At 38.6% G+C, this 25,877-nt stretch overlaps 1 protein-coding gene and 1 non-coding gene across 2 annotated transcripts; one reads left to right on the top strand and one right to left on the bottom strand.

Moving 5' to 3' along the window:
* Positions 1 to 10,211: 10,211 nt before the first annotated feature.
* LOC133823335 (uncharacterized) lies at positions 10,212 to 11,132 on the bottom strand. The gene is made up of 3 exons (XM_062256012.1): positions 11,013 to 11,132; positions 10,679 to 10,883; positions 10,212 to 10,516 (listed from the first exon to the last, which is right to left on the bottom strand). The coding sequence occupies exons 1-3, from the start codon at positions 11,130 to 11,132 to the stop codon at positions 10,212 to 10,214; spliced, it is 630 nt and encodes a 209-aa protein (XP_062111996.1).
* Positions 11,133 to 14,946: 3,814 nt separating this feature from the next.
* LOC133813274 (small nucleolar RNA R71) lies at positions 14,947 to 15,053 on the top strand. Its single transcript, XR_009884304.1, has one exon. It is a non-coding gene; the product is annotated as a small nucleolar RNA R71 (small nucleolar RNA).
* Positions 15,054 to 25,877: the final 10,824 nt, after the last annotated feature.

Raw genomic sequence — 25,877 nt, 5'->3', positions numbered from 1 at the left:
AGCAACCTATGGCTCTGAGGCCAATTGTAGGAAAAACATATTGCAGGATCTTTATTTATTTTCATGTAATTTATATATTATCAAACAAACATGCAAATTCCTAGAACATGCTTCTATGAAATTGATACAAATACAAAGTAAAGTAAAATCTTACATTATGCAGTGGAACTGGAACAACTCCTTCCTTCAATCTCTCTAACCCTTGATTCCGTTCTGTAGCAGAGTATTATCAAGAGATTGAACTAAATTAGCAACACTTCCTCACCAAGCCTTTGATCAACCTAGAACTAATGTGGGTTGGTTCTCAACACATGAGATAGAGATCTAGAAGAGAAGAAGAAGAGTGATTGGCCAAGAAATGATTAGATTGTCTAGGTTTTCACTTACCCAATGAATCAACTGAGAATGACTTCCTTATAAAAAACCTAGATATCATATTCCTTATATAGGAACCTTAATGAGATTTATTTAAATTTAAATTTAGATTAATTAAAATAATAAACAAACAGATAAAAGCCTTGGGCTCCCACAAATGAACTTGGGCTCAATCTCTTTATTTTGAATTTAAATCCCAAGTGGGCCTAAATTCAAAACCTTTTATTTATTTTTTAATTAATTAATTAAATCCTTATTCAAATTAACTAATTATAATTTGAAACTTGATTTAATATTATTTATTTATATTGACACCAATTTATCAATATTAATAAATTTACCCAAAGATTCTCTTTTATTTTCTAAATCTCATATCTCTATAAATTTTCCAAAATTGAACTAGTCAACTTTAAAAATCCTAATTGATAATTAAATCAATTAATTGAGACATTCTAGATGATTTACTCAAAGGAGATGCAGGGACCATGGATCCATGAAATCAAGCTCCAATAAGTTACCGTAAATTTATTTACGAATAATTTCACTACCTTATTAATTCCTCGTGACTCCACTATAGACTTGGAATTGAACTCTTGAATTCATAGAACGTATTTTCCAAACCAGAAATAGGTTATCCATTGTTATAACCATTACAGTCATTCAATCCACTATCGATGACTTACTAACGAGCTGGGTGCAAATTACCATTTTACTCCTCATTAGTATTTTATCCTTAACCCCCACTATGTTCCTTATAAATGATATTTCTGTGAACTTAATCACAGAAATGAGGTCTCGATCATTTAACCTTTTGAACAAAAAAATTAAGGAAATCATCTTTTCATTTCTCATACAGAAGTTATAGATTTCATATCTATGAATAATACTCCCACTCAAATACACTACTAAATCTTCAAGATGTAAGTATGGGCTAGACCGTAGGGTAAGATGGTAACGAACAAGTCAAAAGATTTAAATAGTGTAATTAGCAGAATATTATCACTCAGAATTAAGATCGACATAACCTATGGTCAACGTTGTGACATTGATTAGTGTAATTTCCTAAATTCCCTAATGTGGCTTTGTGCCTGGATTAGGGGGCTAGGAGGGCCATAATTGATTTAATATACGATTATGTGATTATATGCATGATTATGGGAATTATATTATTATATGATGATAATTGCATGCATGTGGGCCCATTTCTTATTATAATGGCATTTTCGTAATTTTGGCCATTGGGAGCATAATTGTATATTTATGTGCATGTATGTGATATTTGGGTGAGACCACATTATTATGTGGATATGTTTGAGCTATTCGGCATGAGACGATCCTAGGATGCAAGTTAGTGGTTTGGTCATAACGGAGTTAATTACCGGGCACGAGGTGAACCTAGGGGTAAATTGATGTTTAGTACATTACCGGGAATGAGCGGGTAATGAGATATTATTTAATAATTATTTGAGGATATGGAAGTAACGGGAATTCGAGGATGTTAATTATGATTAATGGGATAGATGGGAAATGACAGTTTTGCCCTTGGTGGCTTTGAAGGCTTTAGAAGGCCCTGGGGCAATTTGGTCATTTTGACCATTAGATAAGTTTATGTTTAGAAGGTTGTGGAATTAACTAAGGCAAGAAAAAACAGAGTTCTCTACTCACTCTTTCTCAATCATCTCTCTCTCTCTCTCTCTCTCTCTCTCTCTCTCTCTCTCTCTCGGTTTGTAGTTTTGAAGCAAGCTAGAGAATTGAAGCTTAAATATTTAAGGCTTGAAGGTTTAGGCTAGTGATAAACATCTAAAAAGGGGTTCAATTCAAGTTTGAGGTAAGGTTTTCAGCTGTAAATTTATGAGTTCTTACTCTGTTTTGAGATTATTTGAAAGCTTGAGATTTTGATCTTAGAAGTGGATATTTGTTGATGTTTTAAGTGTTTCGAGGCTTGGTTTTTGTAGTTTGAATGGTCATAATGTTGTAGTGGTGTTTGGTTGTGATTTCAGGATTGTTTGGTTGAGGTTTAGATTGGATAAAATGTAGGGGAGCTGGATTCGCAGGGTCAAGTCACGACCGAGTTCATGCAAGTTGCGACTTGAATGTATCCCAGAGCCTCCTCTGGGCTCTGTCTGGTAGGTGCACCATGACCCTCAAGGTCAAGTCGTGGCCCGCCCCTGGCACCTAGACAGGGGAGCTTCCTGTCTTGGGGGTGCACTGCGGCCATTGGGGGCAGGTCGCGGCTCGCCTGTCCTCTTTGTGCCAGGTTGGGTTTTAACAAGTCTTAAGCGCGGGTTTTTGATTCTCTTGGCTCAGAATCGAATCTACTAACCGTTTTAGTAGGATTCGAGGTCCCAGGAGCTAGGTTTTAGTTCATGAACCTTTTATTACTTATTTTATGGATGGGATTTCATATTTGGTTATGATTAGGTGACCGCTAAGGGCCTAAGGACAGGATCATTCTCAAGGGTCGTTCTTTATTTATTTTATGCTCGAACTTGAGGTAAGAAAATTGCACCCAGTATGTGACATACACGATTATTGATGAGGCATGTTAAGTGCTCTCTACATGGACATTGATTGCATTGTGAATGCTTGGCAGGGTTGCTTATTTGTGAATTGCACTAACTTATTAGTCAGAAACGGCAATGGTATTTAGTACTAGTCGGGAAGTTCTAACTTATCAGTCATGATCGGCAATAATACTGAGCGTTGGTCGTATAGAATTGACTTATGAGTCAAGAACGGCATTAGCATTCTGACTGCAGGTCAAAATGATAAGATCTAATCAGCAGGAGCATTAAATGCGTGACTGATCTATTGGTCAAAGAAAACTAAAGCGCTTGGCTAGTCTATGACTAGTTACTCAGAGCCAGGAGCAAAAAGGTCCAGGTGACTTGATAGTCATATGGCTTAGGGCGCAGGACCCCAGAGAGACTTATTAGTCATCTATCCAGGGCGCAGGACCCCAGAGAGACTCATTAGTCATCTATTCAGGGCGCAAGACCCCTGAGAGACTCATTAATCATCTAATTAGGGCTAAAGCCCCGGAATGATTACACGATCATTTATTTATATTGTATACATGCAGTAATAAGTTTTTTTGCTGAACCTTGGCTCACGGGTGATATATGGTGCAGGTAAAGGAAAAGAAAAGCTCACCCAGCCTTGAGTGGAGAGCTTAGGTGGTGACGTGTACATATGCGGTCGCTTGACCATCACAGCCAAGGTGTTTCTCAGGGGAACTAGGGTTTGACCCTATTTTTGCCGCTTAGGTCGGCAAATTGTAACTTTTGAACTGTAATGACCATTTTGGATTGTAAATAACTTTGTAAACACTCTTATGGGATCCCATGTACATTTTAATGTTTTAAGTAAAATATATTCATTCCTTTTGACCGAGATTTTCACCCTGGCCCATTAATAACACTTATATGCACGTTTATGGCCTAATGCCACGTTTAGCGACTTAAGCACTATTTAAAGTACATAGTGTGACAATCTTGGCTAACCAGGGTGTTACAACTTGGTATCAGAGCGTGCCAAAGTTTAAGGTTCCTGTAGACTGGTTGGGCATGTACACTCGCCACTGAAGACAAGCTCGACTCATGGTTTGGTAACTATTTATGTGGTTATGTATTTAACTGCTTAATTATAATATAAATGCTTTATCTGCCTACATGAGATACACTAATAGGGCTGGCCCTTGACTGCTGCATTATAAGCATTAACGTGCTTATTAGCACTGATATTGCTAGAACATGCTTATTAGCATTGTTAATTGTTACATGCTAAATGTTAAATGTTAACTGCTATGTTTATAAATCAACATGTTTGTTAGCATGATTGTGGAACATGGATGAGTTCTATTGGATCTTGGACCGTGAGGCAGCAAGAGGTTTAGTTATCACTACTTAACTGGTTGTATTGATTATTGCAGTAAGGTATAAGTTGATAGTATACTTCCAAGACAGGTAGACTCATCAGCTGGCCAGGAAGATCAGGGCCAGAATGACAGACAGGGTCAGGAAAATGACTAGGATCGATCCCTTAGCCAGCTTCTGATAACTTGCAACAGTTGTTTGCTGATTTACAAGCCATAGTAATGAGGCAGGAAGAAGAAATTTGCCTCCTGAGATAACAATAGGTTCCTGTAGGGTACATTTTACCAAAGGCACCACCTGTAGCGGTGCCAACAATTGAGCAGCCGTCAAAGGCTGAGAATAAATGGGAACATCTTTATGAAAGGTTCAAGAAACAACACCCTCCAGTCTTTGAGGGTAGTGCAGATCCAACTAAAGATGAGCAGTGAATGAGCATGGTTACCACCATCCTTGACTTTATGGGGGTGTCTGGTAATGAGAGGGTGGCTTGTGCCACATACATGTTTCGGGAAGATGCTCGAATTTGGTGGGAAGTGATATCTCAGACCAGAAATGTTAATGCCCTGAGTTGGGAAGAGTTTCAAACTCTGTTCAATGAAAAGTACTATAATGATGCCAACAGGGTTGCAAAAGCTGAAGAGTTCAGCAAGTTGTTTCAGGGAAGTCTGTCAATGACTGAGTATGTTTTAAAGTTTGACAGACAAGCAAAGTTTGCAATGGAACTGATGCCCACTGATGGGACCAGAAGGGAGAGGTTTCTCCAGGGGCTACAACCTAGGATAGCCCGTGATGTTTGTATTATCACTATGTCTAGAGTTACTACTTATGCATAGGTAATTAAGAAGGCGCTCACAGTAGAGAGCGCAGAGAACAAGATCTGGTGTGATAGTGCAACAAGGAGAGACACTAGGAGGGTGGAACCTCCATTTATAGGTTCAGGTAGGGGCGGAGGCCCCAGTGATCAGAAGAAGAAGGCTCCTAATGCCTTCCCAACTCCATGCCCTGACAAGCGACCACGTGGTATTACAATGGGCCGCCAGGGTGGCAGTGAGGCCTGGAGGACTTTTCCTGAGTGCCCTAGGTGCAAGAGGCACCATCTAGGGGAGTGTCGAGAAAAATCTTGCTTCTTATGTGGAGTAGTGGGACATTTCAAGAAAGATTGCCCGAGAGCAAGAAAGGAAGAGCCAAGAAAGGTGGACAACTCGGCCCCAGCTCGAGTATTCTCATTGACTCAGGCAGAAACTAAGGCTTGTCCCTCGTAGTTACAGATCAACTTTTTAGTGCTGGAACCCTTATACTGTTTTGATTAATTCTAGTGCTATACATTATTTTGTTGCTGGTAGAATTATTGATAGACTGTGTAGGCCATTGATCTGTGAAAATTAGCACGCAAGTATACGTGGTCAATTCAAGTAATATATGATAAGTAGAGTATCGATCCCACGAAGATTATTTTCCAAATACCACTAATTGTTCTTTAACTTTCTATTTGGTGAATTTAAACTTCAATGAAAAATTAAAATTAAAATGAATACTCTAAATTGTGAACAAAATTTAAATAACTATAAGCAAGACAATGAATTAACTAATTCAAAATCAATACTAAAAAGCATAGGAATTATTTTCATCAGCTTTTCATTCTAATAATTTTACTAATCAATTCTAAATCTCTTCTTCCTATTCTAATAGCGAGTTAATATAATTGATTCCTATTCTTTTTCAAGATATAAGATCTCAGTCTATATGCAAATTTTCTACATTTCTGTGATAAACTTGAACATATAGAAGGCATTAAGCAAAGAACTCTAATTGCTACACAAGTCATACAGGTACTTTCGTCCAATATGCAACCTATGTTTATATAATGATAGCATATTCAATTCTTATCTTTTGAATTTTGAATCAAAACCATTAAATCAAGTAAATAGTGATCAAATATTTACCAACATTAAACAAACATCATATAGATTAGAATAGAGAAGAAGTATCAATAGAATATCATAATAAAATTAAATAGAAATCCCATTGAGTACATTAATCCCTAGATAAAAGAAATTAGTTCATAGATAACATGATGAAAATAAACTTCAAATAATTATTCATAGAAAATAACCTAAAGAATTCAAATGAAAAATAAATCTAATTACAACAGCCTTTTCTAAATCTAGGATTTTTCAAACTAAACTGCTTATCAAAAATCGTAGAATAATGTTCCTAAAATAGTTTTCCAAGGATCCCAAGTGAAAAGACCATTTTGTCCTTAAAAAAGTGGCTAAAAATCTGAAAAATGCGTTTATAGCACTGTGGCACTATGTATTGAGCACTGTAGCGCTATAATCAGAGCCAAAAATGCACTAAAAACCATTTCACTAGCACTGTAGCGCCCTTGATGTAGCACTAGGGCGCTGCTCTGCTGGTCTTGATAGCACTGTAGTGCTTGCTTTGTAGCGCTGTAGCGCTTGCTTTGTAGCAGTGGGGCGCTACTTACAGATTCAACAGGCTCCATCATATCCTTCCTACCGCTGTGGCACCACTTTGATAGTGTTGTAACGCTATTGACAGTATCAAAACTTGGACATATTGCTCCCGAAAAACACGATTTTCTCCAAATTAACTCCTTTTTCTTCCACTTTCACTTCATTCCACTCTTTTCACCAACTTATCATGGAAAACCTGAAACATGAACAAACGAGCATAATTCCGCAATAAAATAACCCTAAACTAACGAAAACCAACCTAAAAACTAGACCATAAACGAGCCTAAAACTCGTTTATCAAACTCCCCCAAACTAAACCTTTACTCGCCCTCGAGTAAAGAATCTAACTAGACTCAAACCTAAACAAACCAAGTTGACATAACTAACCAATTCCAACACTCAAGACTGCTATGCACATATAATTCTCAAGAAAAACAATCATGCTATTTAAGACAGTAATCTAGATTTTCATTCAAAATTACTTCACCCTTTCACTGTAATCTATCAACACCAAATCTCATTTACTCATAACTCATAAAATAATCGAACCACTTTATGCACATCAAATTCTCACCAACTAACCACATAACCAAATATTTCCATATGCCTGCATTACTTACTATTCTCCATTAATATAAACAAATGCACAAACAAGAATCAATAGGACTTTATAAGGGTTGTAATAGAAGGCTTAGGTATAGGTAGATAAAGAGACATTTTTAGGCTTAATCATACCAAAAGCAAACTTTCCCAGCAATTTCACACCACTCATCCCTTGTTAGCCCTTTTTCTGTGCAATGATTGAGAATATTTTTTTCGTTTTTTCAATACACTCCCCCAAACTTTGCTTTTTCAATAGTAATTGTTTGGGAGCATAATCGTTTTTCACTTTCTTTTCATTTTCTTTCTTTAATTTTTTTCTCAATCACAAGTAATTTTCTGAATAACACATAATACAAACATCCCATTACACATTCACTCCCCTCATATAATAATTTGCATGCTCATGGTATGGGTCAAAAAGAGTAAATGGTAATCCAATTCACAGGTAGGCTCAAAAGAATGTGTTAACAAGAAAACAATTATAAGGCTCAAAAGGGTTAACTAAGGATAAAATTTAATAGGGTTAGCTTGAAAGGCACAACCAGTCCAAAAAAATTGCCTATATCCTTTCCCCAAAATGCGCATTGTTTCAAATTTCTTCTCAAATAGTAAGCAAACAGGTTTTAGAAGTTATTTCAATCTTCTCAATCCACAATCCAATGACGACATGCATAAAATAACTCAATTATAACATTTGCAATTTATGAGCAATAGAGCTCTAATGTCAACAAATCACAGTAAAAAAACAAAGTAATCTAACCAATCACACAGATTGTTTCAGAAGTACATCAATTTTTCCTTTGGATTATACAACATATCAGTCAATCATATTAAAAGGGCAACTATCATCAACTTAATTTACACTCTATAGCATGACTCAAAATAGATAACGAAAATAAAAACAAACAAACCATAAAATGCAAACGCATCAAAGAACACCAGAAATAAATCTCTCCCCCAAACTTAAAACCGAACATTGTCCCCAATGCTAAAGTACAGAAAGAATGAGAACAGAGACTTACCTGACCAGCCACATCAGTATGGCGGTTGTGGCGACTAGGACGAAGGTCCCTCGAAAGGTTGAGACGGCAGAGGTTGAGGTTCTGGATATCCAACAAATGACTGAGGCGGAGGCAGAGAGTAAAACGGAGAATACAGTGGATACAGTGGTGGTGGAGCAAAATAAGTTTGATCCACCTTGTTTAAAGACCACCGACTCACCAAGTTGTTTAAGTGAGCCACATGGTTCACCTCTTATTCGTACCGTTGGCCCATGTATTGATTCATCATGTGCTGCTGTTGAACCATATACTAATTTTGTTGGAGAAGATAATCCAACTTCTCACTGACGTTCTTTCATGCTATGGTCACTAATACCCCCCAACAACACTGGATCAGCCTCTTCTTCCACCTCCATTTCCACACGACGTTTACCCTTTTTCCTAGTCTGTGGCACATAAAGAGCAGGGGCGGGAGAATCCTTCATCAAAGTAATCGACAAAGGTTACTGCAAAGACTGATAAATATCAGTAACTAACTCAGGAACTCCAGCCTTATAGCATATCATTGTGATGACAGATCCATTGCCCAAACCTCCAGTGGTATGGCCCTTTTCAATGAACTCTATATTTTCTTTAATCCACGAACCCACGTTAACAGTCATTCCTGTCATCAATGCATTCATAAAAAATACTTGATCCTTAGTCATGTCAGACACATGACTTGCTGGCATAAACCGAGCACATACAAAGAATGCCCAAAATCTAGCCTCAATATTCAATTGGCATGACGTGATACTCTTGGATAAAGAGCCATATAAATTCCATGGAGCCCCTTCAAAGCATAGCTTTTCAGCCACAGCATTATAATCTATATATCCCTTCAAAAATCTTGCATATTCCTCCTCTTGCTCTTTTATGTGCGGGACATTGAAAACCTTATTAATCGATTTGGCAGTGAACGGCACCCGCTTACCTCTGACAAAAACTTTATCATTGTGTTTAGCTCTTAAATTTGCATAGAACTCATAAACCAATGATACATTTGCATGCGCCAATTTTGTAACAAAATTGTCCCATTTTCGAGCTGCAGGATTTTCTCTAACCAACTCAAAAATCTGATGCTCAAAGGGTTCAGATTGATATTCTACCTCACATTCAGAAATCAATGTTTTTCTTACAAACTTTTCATAACGCTCTTGAGCTTGAAAATTTATAAACCTAGTTTCATCAAACTCCTGCTCCGAGCTATCATCCCTTTGTTGGGAGGCAGAAGCTTGGCCTTTTCCCTTATCCTTAGACCTTCCCGCTGTACTATTAGGAGCCATTGTCTACACTCTCAACAACACACAAACCTAGAAATTTTTTTACAGCACCTCCCCTTAAAATAAACACTTTCCTTATTCACAACCACCCTATCAATTCAATTTCACACAACACATCACCCAAATTCTCCAAATCTCAGCAGCAAAAACTAAATTCCACCAAAAACAAGCAACACATGTACCCAACCCCAAATGCAACAAAAAATGCCTAGCGTTGTTGCTTGAAAAAAAAAATCCTCCAACCTTTCTATAACCAGCGCCATAGCGTCTCCTTCCCAGCGCTGTAGCGCTACTGCCTCAAAAATAACATTTTTCTAACCGCTTTCTTGTAAACTCTTGCATTTTTTCACGTTTTTCACGGTTCATACAATACATCAAAATTGTTCTAATTAAAACTAAAAATAATCACTAAAACAAATTCCCTAAACATTGTTCCAAACCAAACAAAAACAAAAATCATAAATTTAAAATACAAGAAAAAATAAAACTAAACTTAGGAATGCCTCCTAAAAGCGTTGTCTTTAACGTCTTTTAGCCAGACTCTTGTTTGTATTCAGATCAAAGTGGTTTCAAAATCACCACGAACTGGCATTTTTCCACCGGGCCCTCCAAATAATGCTTCAATCTCTGACCATTCACCTTAAAGTGTCCCATCTTCTCACTATGAACTTGCATTGCTCCATAAGGAAGTGAAGAAACTATCGTGTACGATCCAGACCATCTCAACTTCAATTTACCAGGAAAGAGCTTAAGTCTTGAATTAAATAGCAGCACTTTATCTCCTGGTTGAAAATCCTTCCTAAGTATCCGCTTATCATGAAAGGCCTTCGATTTCTCTTTATAAATCCTTGCATTCTCATAAGCTTCATTTCAGAATTCATCAAGCTCGTTTAACTCCATAAGCCTATTTTTTCCCGCCATAAAGAGGTCAAGATTTAACTTTTTCACAGCCCAGTAAGCTCTATGCTCCAGTTCCATTGGTGAATGGCATGCCTTACCAAACACCAATCGATATGGTGACATACCAATCGGAGTTTTAAATGCAGTGCGATAAGCCCAAAGTGAATCATTGAGCTTCTTCGACCAATCCTTCCTTGATGTATTTACAGTCTTTTCCAAGATACCTTTAATCTCCCTATTCGAAACTTTGGCTTGACCATTGGAAAGTGGATGATAAAACAATGCCTTTCGATGATGAACACCGTAATGAGCACAGAGAGCAGTGAAAGACTTGTTGCAAAAATGACTCCCCCTATCACTAATAATTACTCTTGGGGTACCAAACCGAGTGAAGATATTTTTGTGAAGGAATCTAAGTACCTCTTTCCCATCACAAGTAGGAGTTGCTGCAGCTTCTACCCATTTAGAAACATAGTCCACCGCAAGCAGAATGTACTTGTTATTATACGATGACAGGAAAGGTCCCATAAAGTCTATTCCCCGCACGTCAAACAACTCGACTTCTAAAATACCAGTCATTGGCATTTGATCTCTTCTTGATGTATTCCCGGTTTGTTGACAACAATCACAACTTATGACAAAGACATTAGCATCTTTAAATAATGAGGCCAGTAAAACCCACTATGCAAAACTTTTGTTGCTGTTCTTGTTCCTCCGAAATTACCGCCACAATACAAAGTATGACAGTGAGTCAAGATTGACAGCATCTCCTCTTCGGGCACACATCTTCTAATAACTTGATCAGGACAATGTTTATACAGAATAGGCTCCTCCCAGTAATAGTGCTTCACCTCCGCATAGAATTTCTTTAATTGTGTCATTGTCATCTTAGGAGGTATAACCTTTGTAGCCAAAAAATTACCATAGTTTGCAAACCATGGAACATCTTTACAAACACTTACTTCAAACAACTGCTCATTAGGAAAAGTATCATTAATCTGAACTTCTTTATCAAGAGAATCCTCATCAACCTCCAATCTAGCCAAGTGATCAGCCACGAAATTCTCTGTGCCCTTCTTATCTTTAATTTCCACATCAAATTCTTGTAACAACAAAATCCGCTAAATAAGACGAGGCTTGGAATCTTTCTTGGTCATAAGATATTTTATCGCAGAATGATCTATGTAAAAAACCACCTTATTCCCAATCAAGTATGGCCTAAACTTCTCAAAGGCAAACACTATGGCAAACAACTCCTTCTCTGTAGTTGCATAATGAATTTGAGCATCATTCAAGGTATGACTTGCATAATAAATCGTTCTAAATACCTTGTCAACTCTTTGTCCCAACACTCCCCCAACTACAAAGTCACTAGCATCACATATCAATTCAAATGGAAAATCTCATTGAGGTGCTACAACTATAGGTCCCGAAATCAATTTCTCCTTAAGTATTTTAAAAGCTTGGTGACACTTTTCATCGAAATCAAAAGGAACTCCATTCATCAACAAAGTAGATAAAGGCTTTGAAACCTTAGAAAAATCCTTGATAAACCTTCTATAAAACTCTGCATGACCAAGGAAGCTTCTCACTCCGTTAACTGAAACTGGAGTTGGTAAATTCTCAATTGTAGAAATCTTAGCTCGGTCTACCTCAATACCTTTCTTAGAAATCTTGTGCCCCAATACAATTCCTTCATTCACCATAAAGTGGAATTTCTCCCAATTAAGTACTAAATGAGACTCTTCACATCTCCTCAAAACCAACTCCAAATTAGTTAAGCAATTGTCAAACAAAGACCCATAAATCGAGAAATCATCCAGAAAAATCTCAATCCCTTTCTCAACCATGTTAGAGAATATCGCCATCATACACCGTTGAAATGTGGCTGGTGCATTGCATAGCCCAAATGGCATCCTTCTAAAAGCAAAAGTACCATAAGAACATGTAAAAGTTGTCTTCTCTTGATCCTCCGGTGCAATTACAATCTGATGATAACCTGAGTACCCATCTAGAAAACAATAGCCAACATATGATCAATAAAAGGCAAAGGAAAATGATCTTTCCTAGTTGCCTTATTCAACTTCCGATAATCTATACATATTCTCCAACCCGTCACAGTCCTTGTTGGAATCAATTCATTACTCTCATTCTTCACCACGGTCATGCCACCCTTTTTAGGTACTACTTGTACTGGACTTACCCAAGCACTATCAGAAATAGGATAAATCACTCTAGCATCTAACCATTTCAAGACCTCTTTCCTCACCACTTCTTTCATTGTTGGATTAAGTCTTCGTTGAGCATCAATAGTTGGTCTAGCATCTTCTTCCATCAAAATTTTATGCATAACTGTCGATGGGCTTATTCCTCTTATATCAGCAAGAGTCCATCCTATAGCAATTTTATGAGCCCTTAATACCCTCAACAACTTCTCCTCCTCTACTTTCGAAAGAAATGATGAAACTATGACTGGAATAGTCTCTTTCTCCCCAAGATAAGAATAGCGTAGATGTTCTGGTAAAGCCTTCAATTCTAACACAGGTGGCTTTAAAATTGATGGTAATGGTCTTTTCGATCCCTCGCCTAATTCTTCAAACCTTTTATTCTTCCATGGCCCATATGATTGTATCCACTTCAAATAACTCAATGCTACTTCACTATCCTCACCATCTACATCATCAACTGTAAGACTAATTTCAAGGGGATCTTCAATTAACTTTCTTCCCCTACTACCTCTTCTACCACATCCACTGAGAAACAATTGTCGCTTGCTTTAGGATAAGTCATAGCCTTGAACACATTAAATACTACTTCTTCCCCTTATACTCTTAGCCTTAACTCTCCCTTTTGCACATCTATCAATGCTTGCCCAGTTGCTAAAAATGGCCTCCCAAAAATAATAGGAACATTCCCATCCTCCTCCATATCAAGAACTATAAAATCAGCTAGAAATATAAACTTATCCACCTTCACCAACACATCTTCTATAATACCACGTGGATACTTCATAGACCTATCAGCCAGCTGCAATGTTACCGTGGTTGGCCTAGCTTCACCCAAACCAAGTCTACGAAATACCGACAAAGGAATAAAATTAATACTTGCCCCCAAATCACAAAGTGCATGCTTACATTCAAACTCCCCAATCGTGCATGGAATAGTAAAACTACCAGGATCTCTTAACTTTTGAGGAAGTTTCCTTTGCAGCACAACACTACACTCTTCTGTTAACGCTATTGTTTCATAATCACCCATCTTTCTCTTGTTAGACAAAATCTCCTTCATAAACTTCACATAGCTGGGCATCTGTTCTAATGCTTCTGCGAACGGTATATTAATATGTAGCTTCTTGAACACCTCTAAAAACTTTGCAAACTGCTTATCTAGATTATGCTTACAAAGCCTTTGTGGATATGGAATTCTAACATAATGGTCAATGCTCACAGGTGGTACCACTTCTTTCTTGTTAAGGTCTTCAATAACCTTTTCTTCATTAGACTTCTCTTCTTCTATGCCTTGTGTATTTCCTTTCTAACCTTCTTCTTCTGACTGATTCTTCTTTGGCTCTTCATACCTTGTTCCACTCCTCAAAGTAATAGCTTGACACTATTCTTTAGGATTAACTTATGTAGTTCTAGGCAAATTTCCTTGAGCTCTATTAGACATTAAAGTAGCCAACTGCCCTATTTGAGTCTCCAAACTCCTTACAGACGCCCTGGTTTCAGTCATAAATTGGTTAAGTGCATCAGGTTGGGGTTCAGCTGGTTTCAGTAGCATTTGGTGTGGTGGTCTATTTTGTGGTTAATAATATCCAGGTGGAGGTTGTTGGTATGAATGTTGTTGTTGATATGGTGGTTTATTTTGAGAAGGTTGATATTGTGGCTGAGGTGGAGGGTAAGGTTGTTGAGTGTTTTGAGTATTGGACCATGAAAAATTAGGATGGTTCTTCCAACCTAGGTTGTAGGTCATGGAATTGGGATTACTGGGTTGTCTCGGGTAATTCCCTATAGCTTGAACTTCTTCCATAGGCATGTTATTCATATCTAGAGCAGGGCATTGGTTGGGTGGATGGGTTATACCACACAATTCACAAAGGTTTTGAACTTGCATAGCTTGAGATGGGAGTGTAGTCTTTTGTAATTGCTTTGTCAAGGCTGCTACTTGAGCTGTAAGCATTGATATAGCGTCCAATTCCATCATTCCAACCACCTTCTTTGGTTGGCCCCTTTTAGTTGGCCGTTGATAATTATTCATCACCATCTCTTCTAATATCTCATACTCCTCATTAGCACTCTTACTCATAAAAGCACCTCCCTCCGCAGCATCTATAATTGTTCTAGTTGTTCCATTCAACCCATTGTAAAAATTATGCACCAACATCCACTTTTCTATACCATGATGTGGACACTTCCTTAACAACTCCTTAAATTTCTCCCAAGAATCATACAGTGACTCCCCTTCCATCTGATAAAAATTATTGATCTCTCCCCATAGTTTTGCAACCTTCGTTGGAGGAAAGAACTTGGCAAGGTACTTCTAAGCTAACTCCTCCCATGTAGTGATAGAATTCGCCTGTAAGGATATCAACCAACTCTTCGCCCTATCCCTTAATGAAAATGGGAATAGCCTCAATCTTATAGCATCATCGCTCACCCCATTCATCTTGAACGTAGCACATAACTCCAGAAAATTAGCTATGTGTAAATTGGGATCCTCTGTTGGCATACCTCCAAATTGAACAGTTGATTGGACCATTTGAAGAATTGCTGGTTTAATCTCAAAATTATTTGTAGCAATGGTTGGAGGTCTAATGCGTGAATGCACTCCTATAACAGTAGGAAGTACATAGTCTCTCAATGTTCTTGGTCCTTGCTCCCTTGGAACCTCTGCAGCATTATTAGCACCGTTTCCCAAATTGTCAGCCATGGTAAACTCCAATCTCCTTTTTATTTTTCGGTTCTGTCTACACGCTTTTTCAATTTCCAAATCTATTGGTATAATCTCCTTTTGTCTATTTCTTCGCATATACCAACAATTCCTAAAACACAATAGAACCTAGATCCAAATAAATGTTAAACAGAAATAAAATAAAATAAACAACCAAATTAGAACAAACAACAATTAACTGTGATATTGGAAATTAAGTCCCCGGCAACGACGCCAAAAACTTGATCTGTGAAAATTAGCACGCAAGTATACGTGGTCAATTCAAGTAATATACGATAAGTAGAGTATCGATCCCACGAAGACTGCTTTCCAAATACCACTACTTGTTCTTTAACTTTCTATTTGGTGAATTTAAACTTAAATGAATAATTAAAATTAAAATGAATACCCTAAATTATGAACATAATTTAAATAACTATAAGCAAAACAATGAATCAACTAATTCAAAATCAATACTAAAAAGCCTAGGAATTAATTTCATCAGCTTTTCATTCTATTAATTTTACTAATCAATTCTAAACCTCTTCTTCCTATTCTAATAGTAGGTTAATATAATCGATTCCTATTCTTTTTCAAGATATAAGATCCCAGTCTATATGCAGATTTTCTACATTTCTGTGATAAACTTGAATATATAGAAGGCATTAAGCAAATAACTTTAATTGCTACACAAGTCATACAGGTACTTTCGTCCAATATGCAACCTATGTCTATATAATGATAGCATATTCAATTCTTATCTTTTGAATTTTGAATCAAAACCATTAAATTAAGTAAATAGTGATCAAGTATTTACCAACATTAAACAAACATCATATAGATTAGAATAGAGAAGAAGTATCAATAGAATATCATAATAAAATTAAATAGAAATCCCACTGACTACATTAATCCCTAGATAAAAGAAATTAGTTCATAAATAACACGATGAGAATAAACTTCAAATAATTATTCATAGAAAATAACCTAAAGAATTCAGATAAAAATAAATCTAATTACAACAACCTTTTCTAAATCTATGATTTTTCAAACTAAACTGCTTATCAAAAATCGCAAAATAATGTTCATTCAATAGTTTTCCAAGGTTCCCAAGTGAAAAGATCATTTTGTCCTTCAAAAAGTGGCTAAAAATCTGAAAAAACGCATTTATAGCGTTGTGACGCTATGTATTGAGCGCTATAGTGCTATAGTCAGAGTAAAAAATGCACTAAAAATCGTTTCACTAGCACTGTAGCGACCTTGATGTAGCGCTGGGGCGCTGCTCTACTGTTCTTGATAGCGTTGTAGCGCTTGCCTTGTACCGTTGGGGCGCTACTTACAGATTCAACAGGCTCCATCATATTCTTCCTAGCAGTGTGGCACCACTTTGATAGCGCCGTAGCGCTATTGACAGTATCAAAACTCAGACATATTGCTCCCGAAAAACACGATTTTCTCCAAATTAACTCCGTTTTCTTCCACTTTCACTTCATTCCACTCTTTTCACCAACTTATCATGGAAAACCTAAAACATGAACAAAGGAGCATAATTCCCCAATAAAATAACCCTAAACTAACGAAAACCAACCTAAAAACTAGACCATAAATGAGCCTAAAACTCGTTTATCAACCATGTGATTATTATGTTGTGGGGTTCAGAACCTTATTACCCATTGGGGAGCTAGTAGTATCCAGAAGATGGGTCAGATCATTGCCAGCGACAGTGGAGGGCAGAGAGTTATCAGTTGATTTGATAAGTTGGTTATGACCGACTTTGACATGATTCTGGGTATGGATTGGTTGGTAAAGTATGAGGCAACCATAGATTGAAGAAGGAAAATGATAACCATTGATCTTAAAGTTAAGGATCCTTTTGTGTTTGTTGGTACTGTGCATGGACTCTGTATACCTATGATATCCATTCTGAGGGCTAGAGAACTATTGCAAGGAGGTTGCATAGGATCTTAGCTAGTGTGGTTGATACAACTCAGGTCATGTAGTGGGACCAAAGGATACCAAACTAGTCTGTGAGTTTCTGGATGTGTTTCCTGAAGATTTACCAAGGTTGCCACTACACAGAGAGATTGAATTTGTGATTCAACTGGCACCAGGGATGGGGCCAGTGTCTAGAGAACCTTATAGAATGGCCCCAACAAAATTAAAAGAACTAAAAGTACAGCTGCAGGAGATGTTAGACTTAGGTTTTATCAGACATAGTTTCTCACCATGAGGTGCACCCATTTTGTTTGTGAAAAAGAAAGATGGTTCTCTGAGGATGTGTATTGATTACAAATAACTGAATAAATTAACAATCAAGAACAAGTATCCTCTGCCAAGGATAGATGATTTGTTTGATTAGTTTCAAGGTAAAGGGGTATTCTCTAAGATAGACCTTCGATCTGGTTATCGTCAACTGGGGGTCAAGGAGGGAGACATACTAAAGAATGCCTTTTACACTAGATATGGGCATTATGAGTTTTTGGTCATGTCCTTTGGGCTAACTAATGCCCTAGATGCTTTTATGGATTCGAAGAAAAGAGTGTTCAAGGATTATTTGGACCAGTTTGTGATCGTCTTCATCGATGATATTCTGGTTTATTCTCAGTTAGAGTCAGAACATGAGCAACATCTGAGGTTGGTTTTATAGAGACTGAGGGAACACAAATTGTTTGCAAAATTCAAGAAATGTGAGTTTTAGTTATCTCAGGCAACTTTCCTTGGACACATTGTCAGTAAGTAGGGAATTAAGGTAGACCCAGCCAAGATAGAGTCGGTCAGGGATTAGCCAAGGCCAAAGAATGCTTCAGAGGTTAGAAGTTTCCTTGGATTGACAGGTTATTACAGACGTTTCATGGAATGATTCTCAATGATTTCCATTTCATTGACTAAGCTGACACGCAAGAATTAGAGATTTGTGTGGTCAAACAAGTGTAAGAACAACTTCCAGGAATTGAAACAAAGGTTAATTACAACTCCTGTTATGAGTCTTCCAACAGATCAGGAGAAGTTTGTGATATACTATGATGCCTTACATCAGGGTTTGGGTTGTGTTCTTATGCAGTCAGGCAAGGTGATTGCTTATGCCTCATGTTAGTTGAAAGGGTATGAACAGAGATACCCTACTCATGATTTAGAGTTGGCAGTTGTAGTCTTTGCATTAAAGGTATGGAGGCATTATCTTTATGTGGAGAAGTGTGAGATCTACACTGACCACAAGAGCCTGAAGTACTTCTTCACACAGAAAGACATGAATATGAGACAAAGGCATTGGTTGGAGTTAGTGAAAGATTATGATTGTGAAATCTTGTATCACCCAAAGAAGGACAACGGGTTGCAGATGCTTTAAGCTGGAGGGGTCCGTGATAGATTTTCAATGCGAGGTTGATATCCAGAGAAATAGCAGAGGATATGAACAGAGCTGGCATAGAGTTTGTAGCGTCCCAAATTTGCTAATAGGGCTTAAGGCCTTGATTAGCGTGCTTGGAAGGAAATAAGTGATTTATTATATTAATATGTGAATTTGATGAGTATGTGATTAGAAATGCATGTTTAGGTGAATTAAATATGCATGTGGGCCCCATTTAGTTCTTAGGGGCATGCTTGTAATTTTAGCCCGTTGAGGGCATAAATGTAATACTTGTGATTATTGTGATCTTTACCACGTGTGAGCGGTGATATATTTGTGATGCACGATCTGAGACAGTCCTAGGGAGCAGTTTAGCTAGGAAGTCACAACGGGACCCAATACCCGACTCGGGGCGAGTCAAGGGGTATTTCGAGCCTTAGACATTTTACTGGGTTATCGGGTTATGAAAATAAATAATTGGAGATATATTTGAAGTTAGGACATTTAGGAGGGAATATCGGGGAGATTTACCATTTTGCCCTCGGGGATGTTTTTGGTACCACTAGCCTTGGAGGTAACTTAAGTGACCTAGAATAAGTAAAACAAAACTTAGGAAACACTCAGAAACTTGGCAACCGACCCTATCTCCCTTTCCTTTCTCTCTTATTTTCTCTAAACCTTACCAAGGGAAACATTGAAGATTAAGCAAGGAATTTGGGCTCTAAACTTGGAGATTAGCTCAGTTTCAACTTATGGATTCAAGTAGAGGATAAGGTAAGCTTTGAACTGTGATATTAGCCTTTAGATTCTGTAGTTATTGGCTGAGTTTTTAGCTTTCTTAAGTCTTTGAAAATGAAGATTGAATTTGGAATTTGATGAGGTTTTTAAGCTAGCTTTTTGTTAGGTTGTGTTGCTGGGACTATTCTAGAACTTCTATGGTGATTAAATTTAGTTGTTAGATTGATTTTGGGGTAAATTGACTTGGTTTTAGTTGTGAAAATGGGGAATTTTTCTGGGTTCAAAGGGTCGAGCCGCGGCATTGTTCTTGGTGAGCCGCAACCCTCTAGAACGGTTGGGAGGCCAAGAAGAGGGGCAGGCCGCAACGCCCTATAGGTTGGGCCGCGGCTCGCATAGGCTGAAATGGGAGGCTGGTTTCTGGTTAAGACAGGCCGTAGTTCAAGGCCTTGGGGTCGCGGTGCTTAGTGGGTTTTTGGACCCCGAGAGGGTTTTAGGCTCGGGAATCCAAAAGTTAAGGTTCGGGATGGATTCTATCACCCGGATCGATAGGATTCAAGGTCCCGGAGACTAGAATTATAACCTAAAGTTATTTAATGGATTAGAACTTGATGGATGGATGTTGTTGATACATTGTGACTAGGTTTTCAGTGAGGCTCGAACTAGGGGACTGTTCTCAGGATATCGGTGCTCGGAAAGCTTGGGACACAGGTAAGAAAATTGTTGTACCCATAGAGCAGGGCGTGGCCCTATAGTTTGTATTGCAGGGCATGGCCCTATATGATTTTTAGGGCATAGCCCAATTGATTATGTTTATATATGTTTAAGCATTTGTTAAATTTAAGCTATGTGTACATATTTGTGAATGAAAGGCAAGGGCCGGGAATGGCAAAGGCTGAGAACGGCAAGGCCGAGTATGGCAAGGAGCCGGGAGCAACGTTAAGCACGTGGAGTGCAAGTTGCCAGGGTGAGACCCCTATTGGATACCTGGGATATCCTCACGGTATAGACCGTAAACCCATGGCCTGGTAAAGTGCCTGGGATGGCATGGCTATTATGTGTTTAGCCTGTTGGCGGCTTTGTTATATACCGATTGATAGTTGTGCATATGTTGATTTCTTGTGTGGAGTTTTATTGCTGGGCTTCGGCTCACGGGTGCTTTATGGTGTAGGTAAGGGCAAGGGAAAGGTCGATCAACCATGAGTACGGAGAGCGTGAAGCGGCGTGTACATGTTCGGCCTGCCTGTATTTTTGGGAGATGATGTGTATTAAACCTAATTTTGTAGTCTAGTCGACTTTAATTATATTTTGAGTTGTAAATATTTCTAGACAATATTTTGGGATCCCAAATGTATAACGCTTTATAATTTCAATGAATGATTACATTTTCAAATTATATGACTTTTATTACAGTTTAGCTACACTTTTAACCTTAAATCTCAATTAGCGAGTTAATTGCATGTTTTAAACTCACTTAGTAGCGGCTCTAAGGAGGTAGGGCATTATAGAGTTGCCGGTAGGCCAGTTGGCCAACATTACCCTACAGTCTACGCTGTGGAAAGAATAAAGGAAGGTCAATTGGGTGATCCACAACTGACCAAGACCAGAGAGGACGTTTTAGCTGGAGTGTCCAAAGATTATACAATGTTAGAGATGGGCTTGTAGAGATACAAAGGTCGGATATGTGTTCCGATGGACACTACTATGAGACAGGAGATTCTGGATGAATCTCATACTATTCCTTACTCTTTGCATCCAGGCACCATGAAGATGTGTCAGGATGTGAGATCGTTGTATTGGTGACTTGGGATGAAGAAGGATGTGGTAGAGTATGTGGCTAAGTGCTTGACATGTCAATAGGTCAAGGCTGAGCATCAGAGCTATTACAGCCTCTGGACATTCCAGAGTGGAAATGGGAGGACATCACGATGGACTTCGTGGTGGGGTTACCCAGGAATGTGGGTCAACATGATTCAGTATGGCTATCATGGATTGATACACCAAGTCAGCTCACTTCTTACCAGTGAGGACTACTTATACAGTTGACTAGTATGCAGATTGCTATGTGAGAGAGATAGTGGGCCTTCATGGGGCACCGAGGTCGATCGTGTCAGATCGGGACCCTACATTCACTTCTAAGTTATGGGATAGTTTGTAGAAGGCCATGGGTACACAATTGAAGTTCAGTACTGATTATCATCCTCAAATAGATGGACAATCTGAGAGGACGATCCATATATTAGAAGACATGCTGCGAGCATGTGTGCTGGACTTTGGTGGGTCCTGGAGTAAGTATCTACCTATGATAGAGTTTTCCTACAACAACAGCTACCAGTCGACCATTAGGGTGGCTCCTTATGAGATGTTGTATGGTAGGAAATGCATATCTCCCATTCATTGGGATGAGACAGGAGAAAGGAGATACTTAGGTCCTGAGGCAGTTCAAAGGACCAATGAGGCCATTGAGAAGATTAGAGCTTGGATGATCGCTTCTCAAAGCAGACAGAAAAGTTATGCAGATCCCAAACGCGGGAACGTGGAGTTCCAGGTGGGAGACTATGTCTTCCTTAAAGTTTTGCCATGGAAAGGGGTGAGAAGATTTGAGAAGAAGGGCAAGCTGAGCCCTAGATTTGTAGATCCATTTGAGATCTTGGAGAGGATTGGTCAGATGGTCTATAGGTTGGCCTTACTACCGGCATTATCGACCGTGCATAACGTATTTCATGTTTAAGCTCTTTGGAGGTATGTATCAGATGTGACTCATGTGTTGAGTTATGAAGATCTGGAGCTTGAGGAAAATCTCTCCTACGAGGAACAACCAGTCTAGATACTAGACAAAAAGGACAAGGTCCTGAGGAATAAAACTATACCTTTGGTTAAGGTATTATGGAGGAACAACAAGGTTGAGGAAGGGACCTGGGAGCTGGAGTCAGATATGCAGAGTCGGTATTCCAAGCTGTTCAGGTAAATTTCGAGGATAGAATTTTTGTAAGGAGGGGATAGTTGTAATTTCCTAAATTCCCTAATGTGGCTTAGTGCCTGGATTAGGGGTCAGGAGGGCCATAATTGATTTACTATGTGATTATGTGATTATATGCATGATTATGTTAATTATATTATTATATGATGATAATAGCATTTATGTGGGCCCACTTCTTATTTTGGCCATTGAGAGCATAATTGTATATTTATGTGCATGTATGTGATATATGGGTGAGACCACATTATTATTTGGATATGTTTGAGCTATTCGGCATGAGACGATCCTAGGATGCAAGTTAGCGGTTTGGTCATAACGGGGTTAATTACCGGGCTCGGGGTGAGCCTAGGGGCAAATTGATGTTTAGTACATTACCGGGAATGAGCGGGTAATGGGATATGCTTTAATAATTATTTGAGGATATAGGAGTAACGGGAATTGGAGGACGTTAATTATGATTAACGAGATAGGTGGGAAATGACAGTTTTGCCCTTGGTGGCTTTGAAGCCTTTAGAAGGCCCTAGGGGCAATTTGGTCATTTTGACCATTAGATAAGTTTAAGTTTAGAAGGCTATGGAATTAACTAAGGCAGAAAAAAACAGGGTTCTCTACTCACTCACTCTCTCTCGATTTGGAGTTTTGAAGCAGGCTATAGAATTAAAGCTTAAGGATTTAAGGCTTGAAGGTTTAGGCTAGTGATTAGCATCTAAAAAGGGGTTAAATTCAAGTTTGAGGTAAGGTTTTCAGTTGTAAATTTATGAGCTTTTACTCTTTTTTGAGGTTATTTGAAAGCTTGAGATTTTGATCTTAGAAGTGGCTATTTGTTGATGTTTTAAGTGTTTCTAGGCTTGGGTTTTGTTGTTTCAATGGTGATAATGTTGTGGTGATGTTTGGTTGTGATTTTGGGATTGTGTTGGTTGAGGTTTAGATTGGATAAAATGCAGGGGAGCTGGGTTCGCGGGGTCAAGTCGCCACCGAGTTTATGTAAGTCGCAACTTGAATGTATCCCAGAGCCTCCCCTAGGCTCTGTCTGGTAGGCGTGCTGCGACCCTTAGGGTCAACTCGTGGCCCACCCCTGGCACCTAGATAGGGGGGTTTCCTGTCTTGGGGGCGCACTGCAACCCTTGGGGGCAGGTCATGGCCCACCTATCTTCTTTGTGTCAGGTTGGGTTTTAACAATTCTTAAGCGCGGGTTTTTGATTCTCTTAGCTCGGGATCGAATCTACTAATCGTTTTAGTAGGATTCGAGGTCCCAAGAGCTAGGTTTTAGTTCATGAACCTTTTATTACTTATTTTATTGATGAGATTTCATATTTGGTTATGATTAGGTGACCGCTAAGGGCCTAAGGATAGGATCGTTCTCAAGGGTCGTTCTTTATTTATTTTACGCTCGAACCTGAGGTAAGAAAACTGCACCCAGTATGTGACATACACGATTATTGATGAGGCATGTTAAGTGCTCTGTATATGGACATTGGTTGCATTGTGCATGATTGGCAGGGTTGCTTATTTGTGAATGGCACTGACTTATTAGTTAGAAACGACAATGGTGTTGAGTAATGGTTGGGAAGTTCTGACTTATCAGTCATGATCGGCAATAGTACTGAGTGCTGGTCGTATAGAATTCACTTATGAGTCAAGAACAACATTAGCATTTTGACTGCAGGCCAAAATGATTATATTTAATCAACATAAGCATTAAATGCTTGACCGACCTATTGGTTGAAGAAAACTAAAGTGCTTGGCTAGTCTATGACTAGTTACTCAGAGTCAAAACCAAAAAGGTTCACGTGACTTGATAGTCACATGGCTTAGCGCAGGATCCCAAAGAGACTTATTAGTCATCTATTCAGGGGGCAAGACCCTAGAGAGACTTATTAGTCGTCTATTCAAGGCGCAGGACCCCAGAGAGACTCATTAATCATCTATTCAGGGCGCAGGACCCCCGAGAGACTCATTAGTCATCTGATTAAGGCTGAAGCCCTAGAATGATTACATGATCATTTATTTATATTGTATACGTACAGTAATAAGTTTTCTTGTTGATCCTTGGCTCACAGGTGATATGCGGTGCATGTAAAGGAAAAGAAAAGCTCACCCAGCCTTGAGTGGAGAGCTTAGGTGGCGACGTGTACATATGCAGCCGCTTGACCATCACGACCAAGGTGTTTCTCAGGGGAACTAGGGTTTAATTTTATTTTTGTCGCTTAGGTCGGTGGATTGTAACTTTTGAACTGTAATGACCATTTTGGATAGTAAATAACTTTGTAAACACTCTTATGGGATCCCATGTACAGTTTAATGTTTTAAGTAAAATATATCCATTCCTTTTGACCGAGATTTTCACCCTGGCCCATTAATAACACTTAGATGCATGTTTATGGCCTAATGACTCATTTAGCGAGTTAAGCACTATTTAAAGTACACAGTGTGACAGTCTTGGCTAACTAGGGCATTACAATTAGATTCAATAACAACGATACTTATTTATCAATCAATAATCAATATCGATCCTAGTCCGATGTAACCAAATACATCCGATCTTGTCTACTTGGTCAATGCCTTGGACAAGACATCATACCCCGAATGTGTAAGTAGATCATATCGTAGATTACCTAATCAGTGAAAATCCAATGCATTGATCTAATCTTAGGACTCGTTCTTTTGAACATATAATTACAACTACAATCCACTGTGACCTAGTCACTATAATTGTAACTATCCATATGTTCGGGATTTTATAAATGTTTGTATTATTTCAATAATCATGTAATAAAATAAGCAAGAAACATAGTTATCAAACTAAATGATTTCTACTACTTTTATTGACAATATGAAATCGTGTTACATGTCCAACATGGTTTTATAAGGGCATAAAGCCCAACAGTGATAACATTTTTGGACTATCTTCTGATCTTCCCGTATAGTTCTCATTCAGTTGTTATCACACGAGAACTTCATACGTAGATGGCGGATGGAGGTGATGGCGCCGAAGTTAACTAGAGCAGGGTGCCCAAAGAGCACGTTGTATGCAGTGGGGAAATTCACCACCAAGAAGGTGCAGTACTTGAACGAACCCTGAACCTCATTCCCCAATGTCACAAGGAGTTGAATCTTGCCCATCGGGAGCAATGAATCCCCATTGAAGTTGTAGATCTGCGTAGGGCAGGAGGCTAGGTCTGCCTTTGTTAGCCCAATCGCCATGAAGGCTGGCTTGAATAGGACATTGACGGAGCTTCCGTCATCCACCAACACTCAGGATACTCGTTTGTTGGTGATTTGAGCATCAATGACCAAGGGGTCGTGATACGGGAAATGAACATTTCGAGCATCT

Source organism: Humulus lupulus, chromosome 1 (assembly GCF_963169125.1).
Source record: "Humulus lupulus chromosome 1, drHumLupu1.1, whole genome shotgun sequence".
Taxonomy (NCBI): domain Eukaryota; kingdom Viridiplantae; phylum Streptophyta; class Magnoliopsida; order Rosales; family Cannabaceae; genus Humulus; species Humulus lupulus.
The sequence above is the reverse complement of the archived record's forward strand: the minus strand, read 5'-3'. Positions and strand labels throughout refer to the sequence as shown.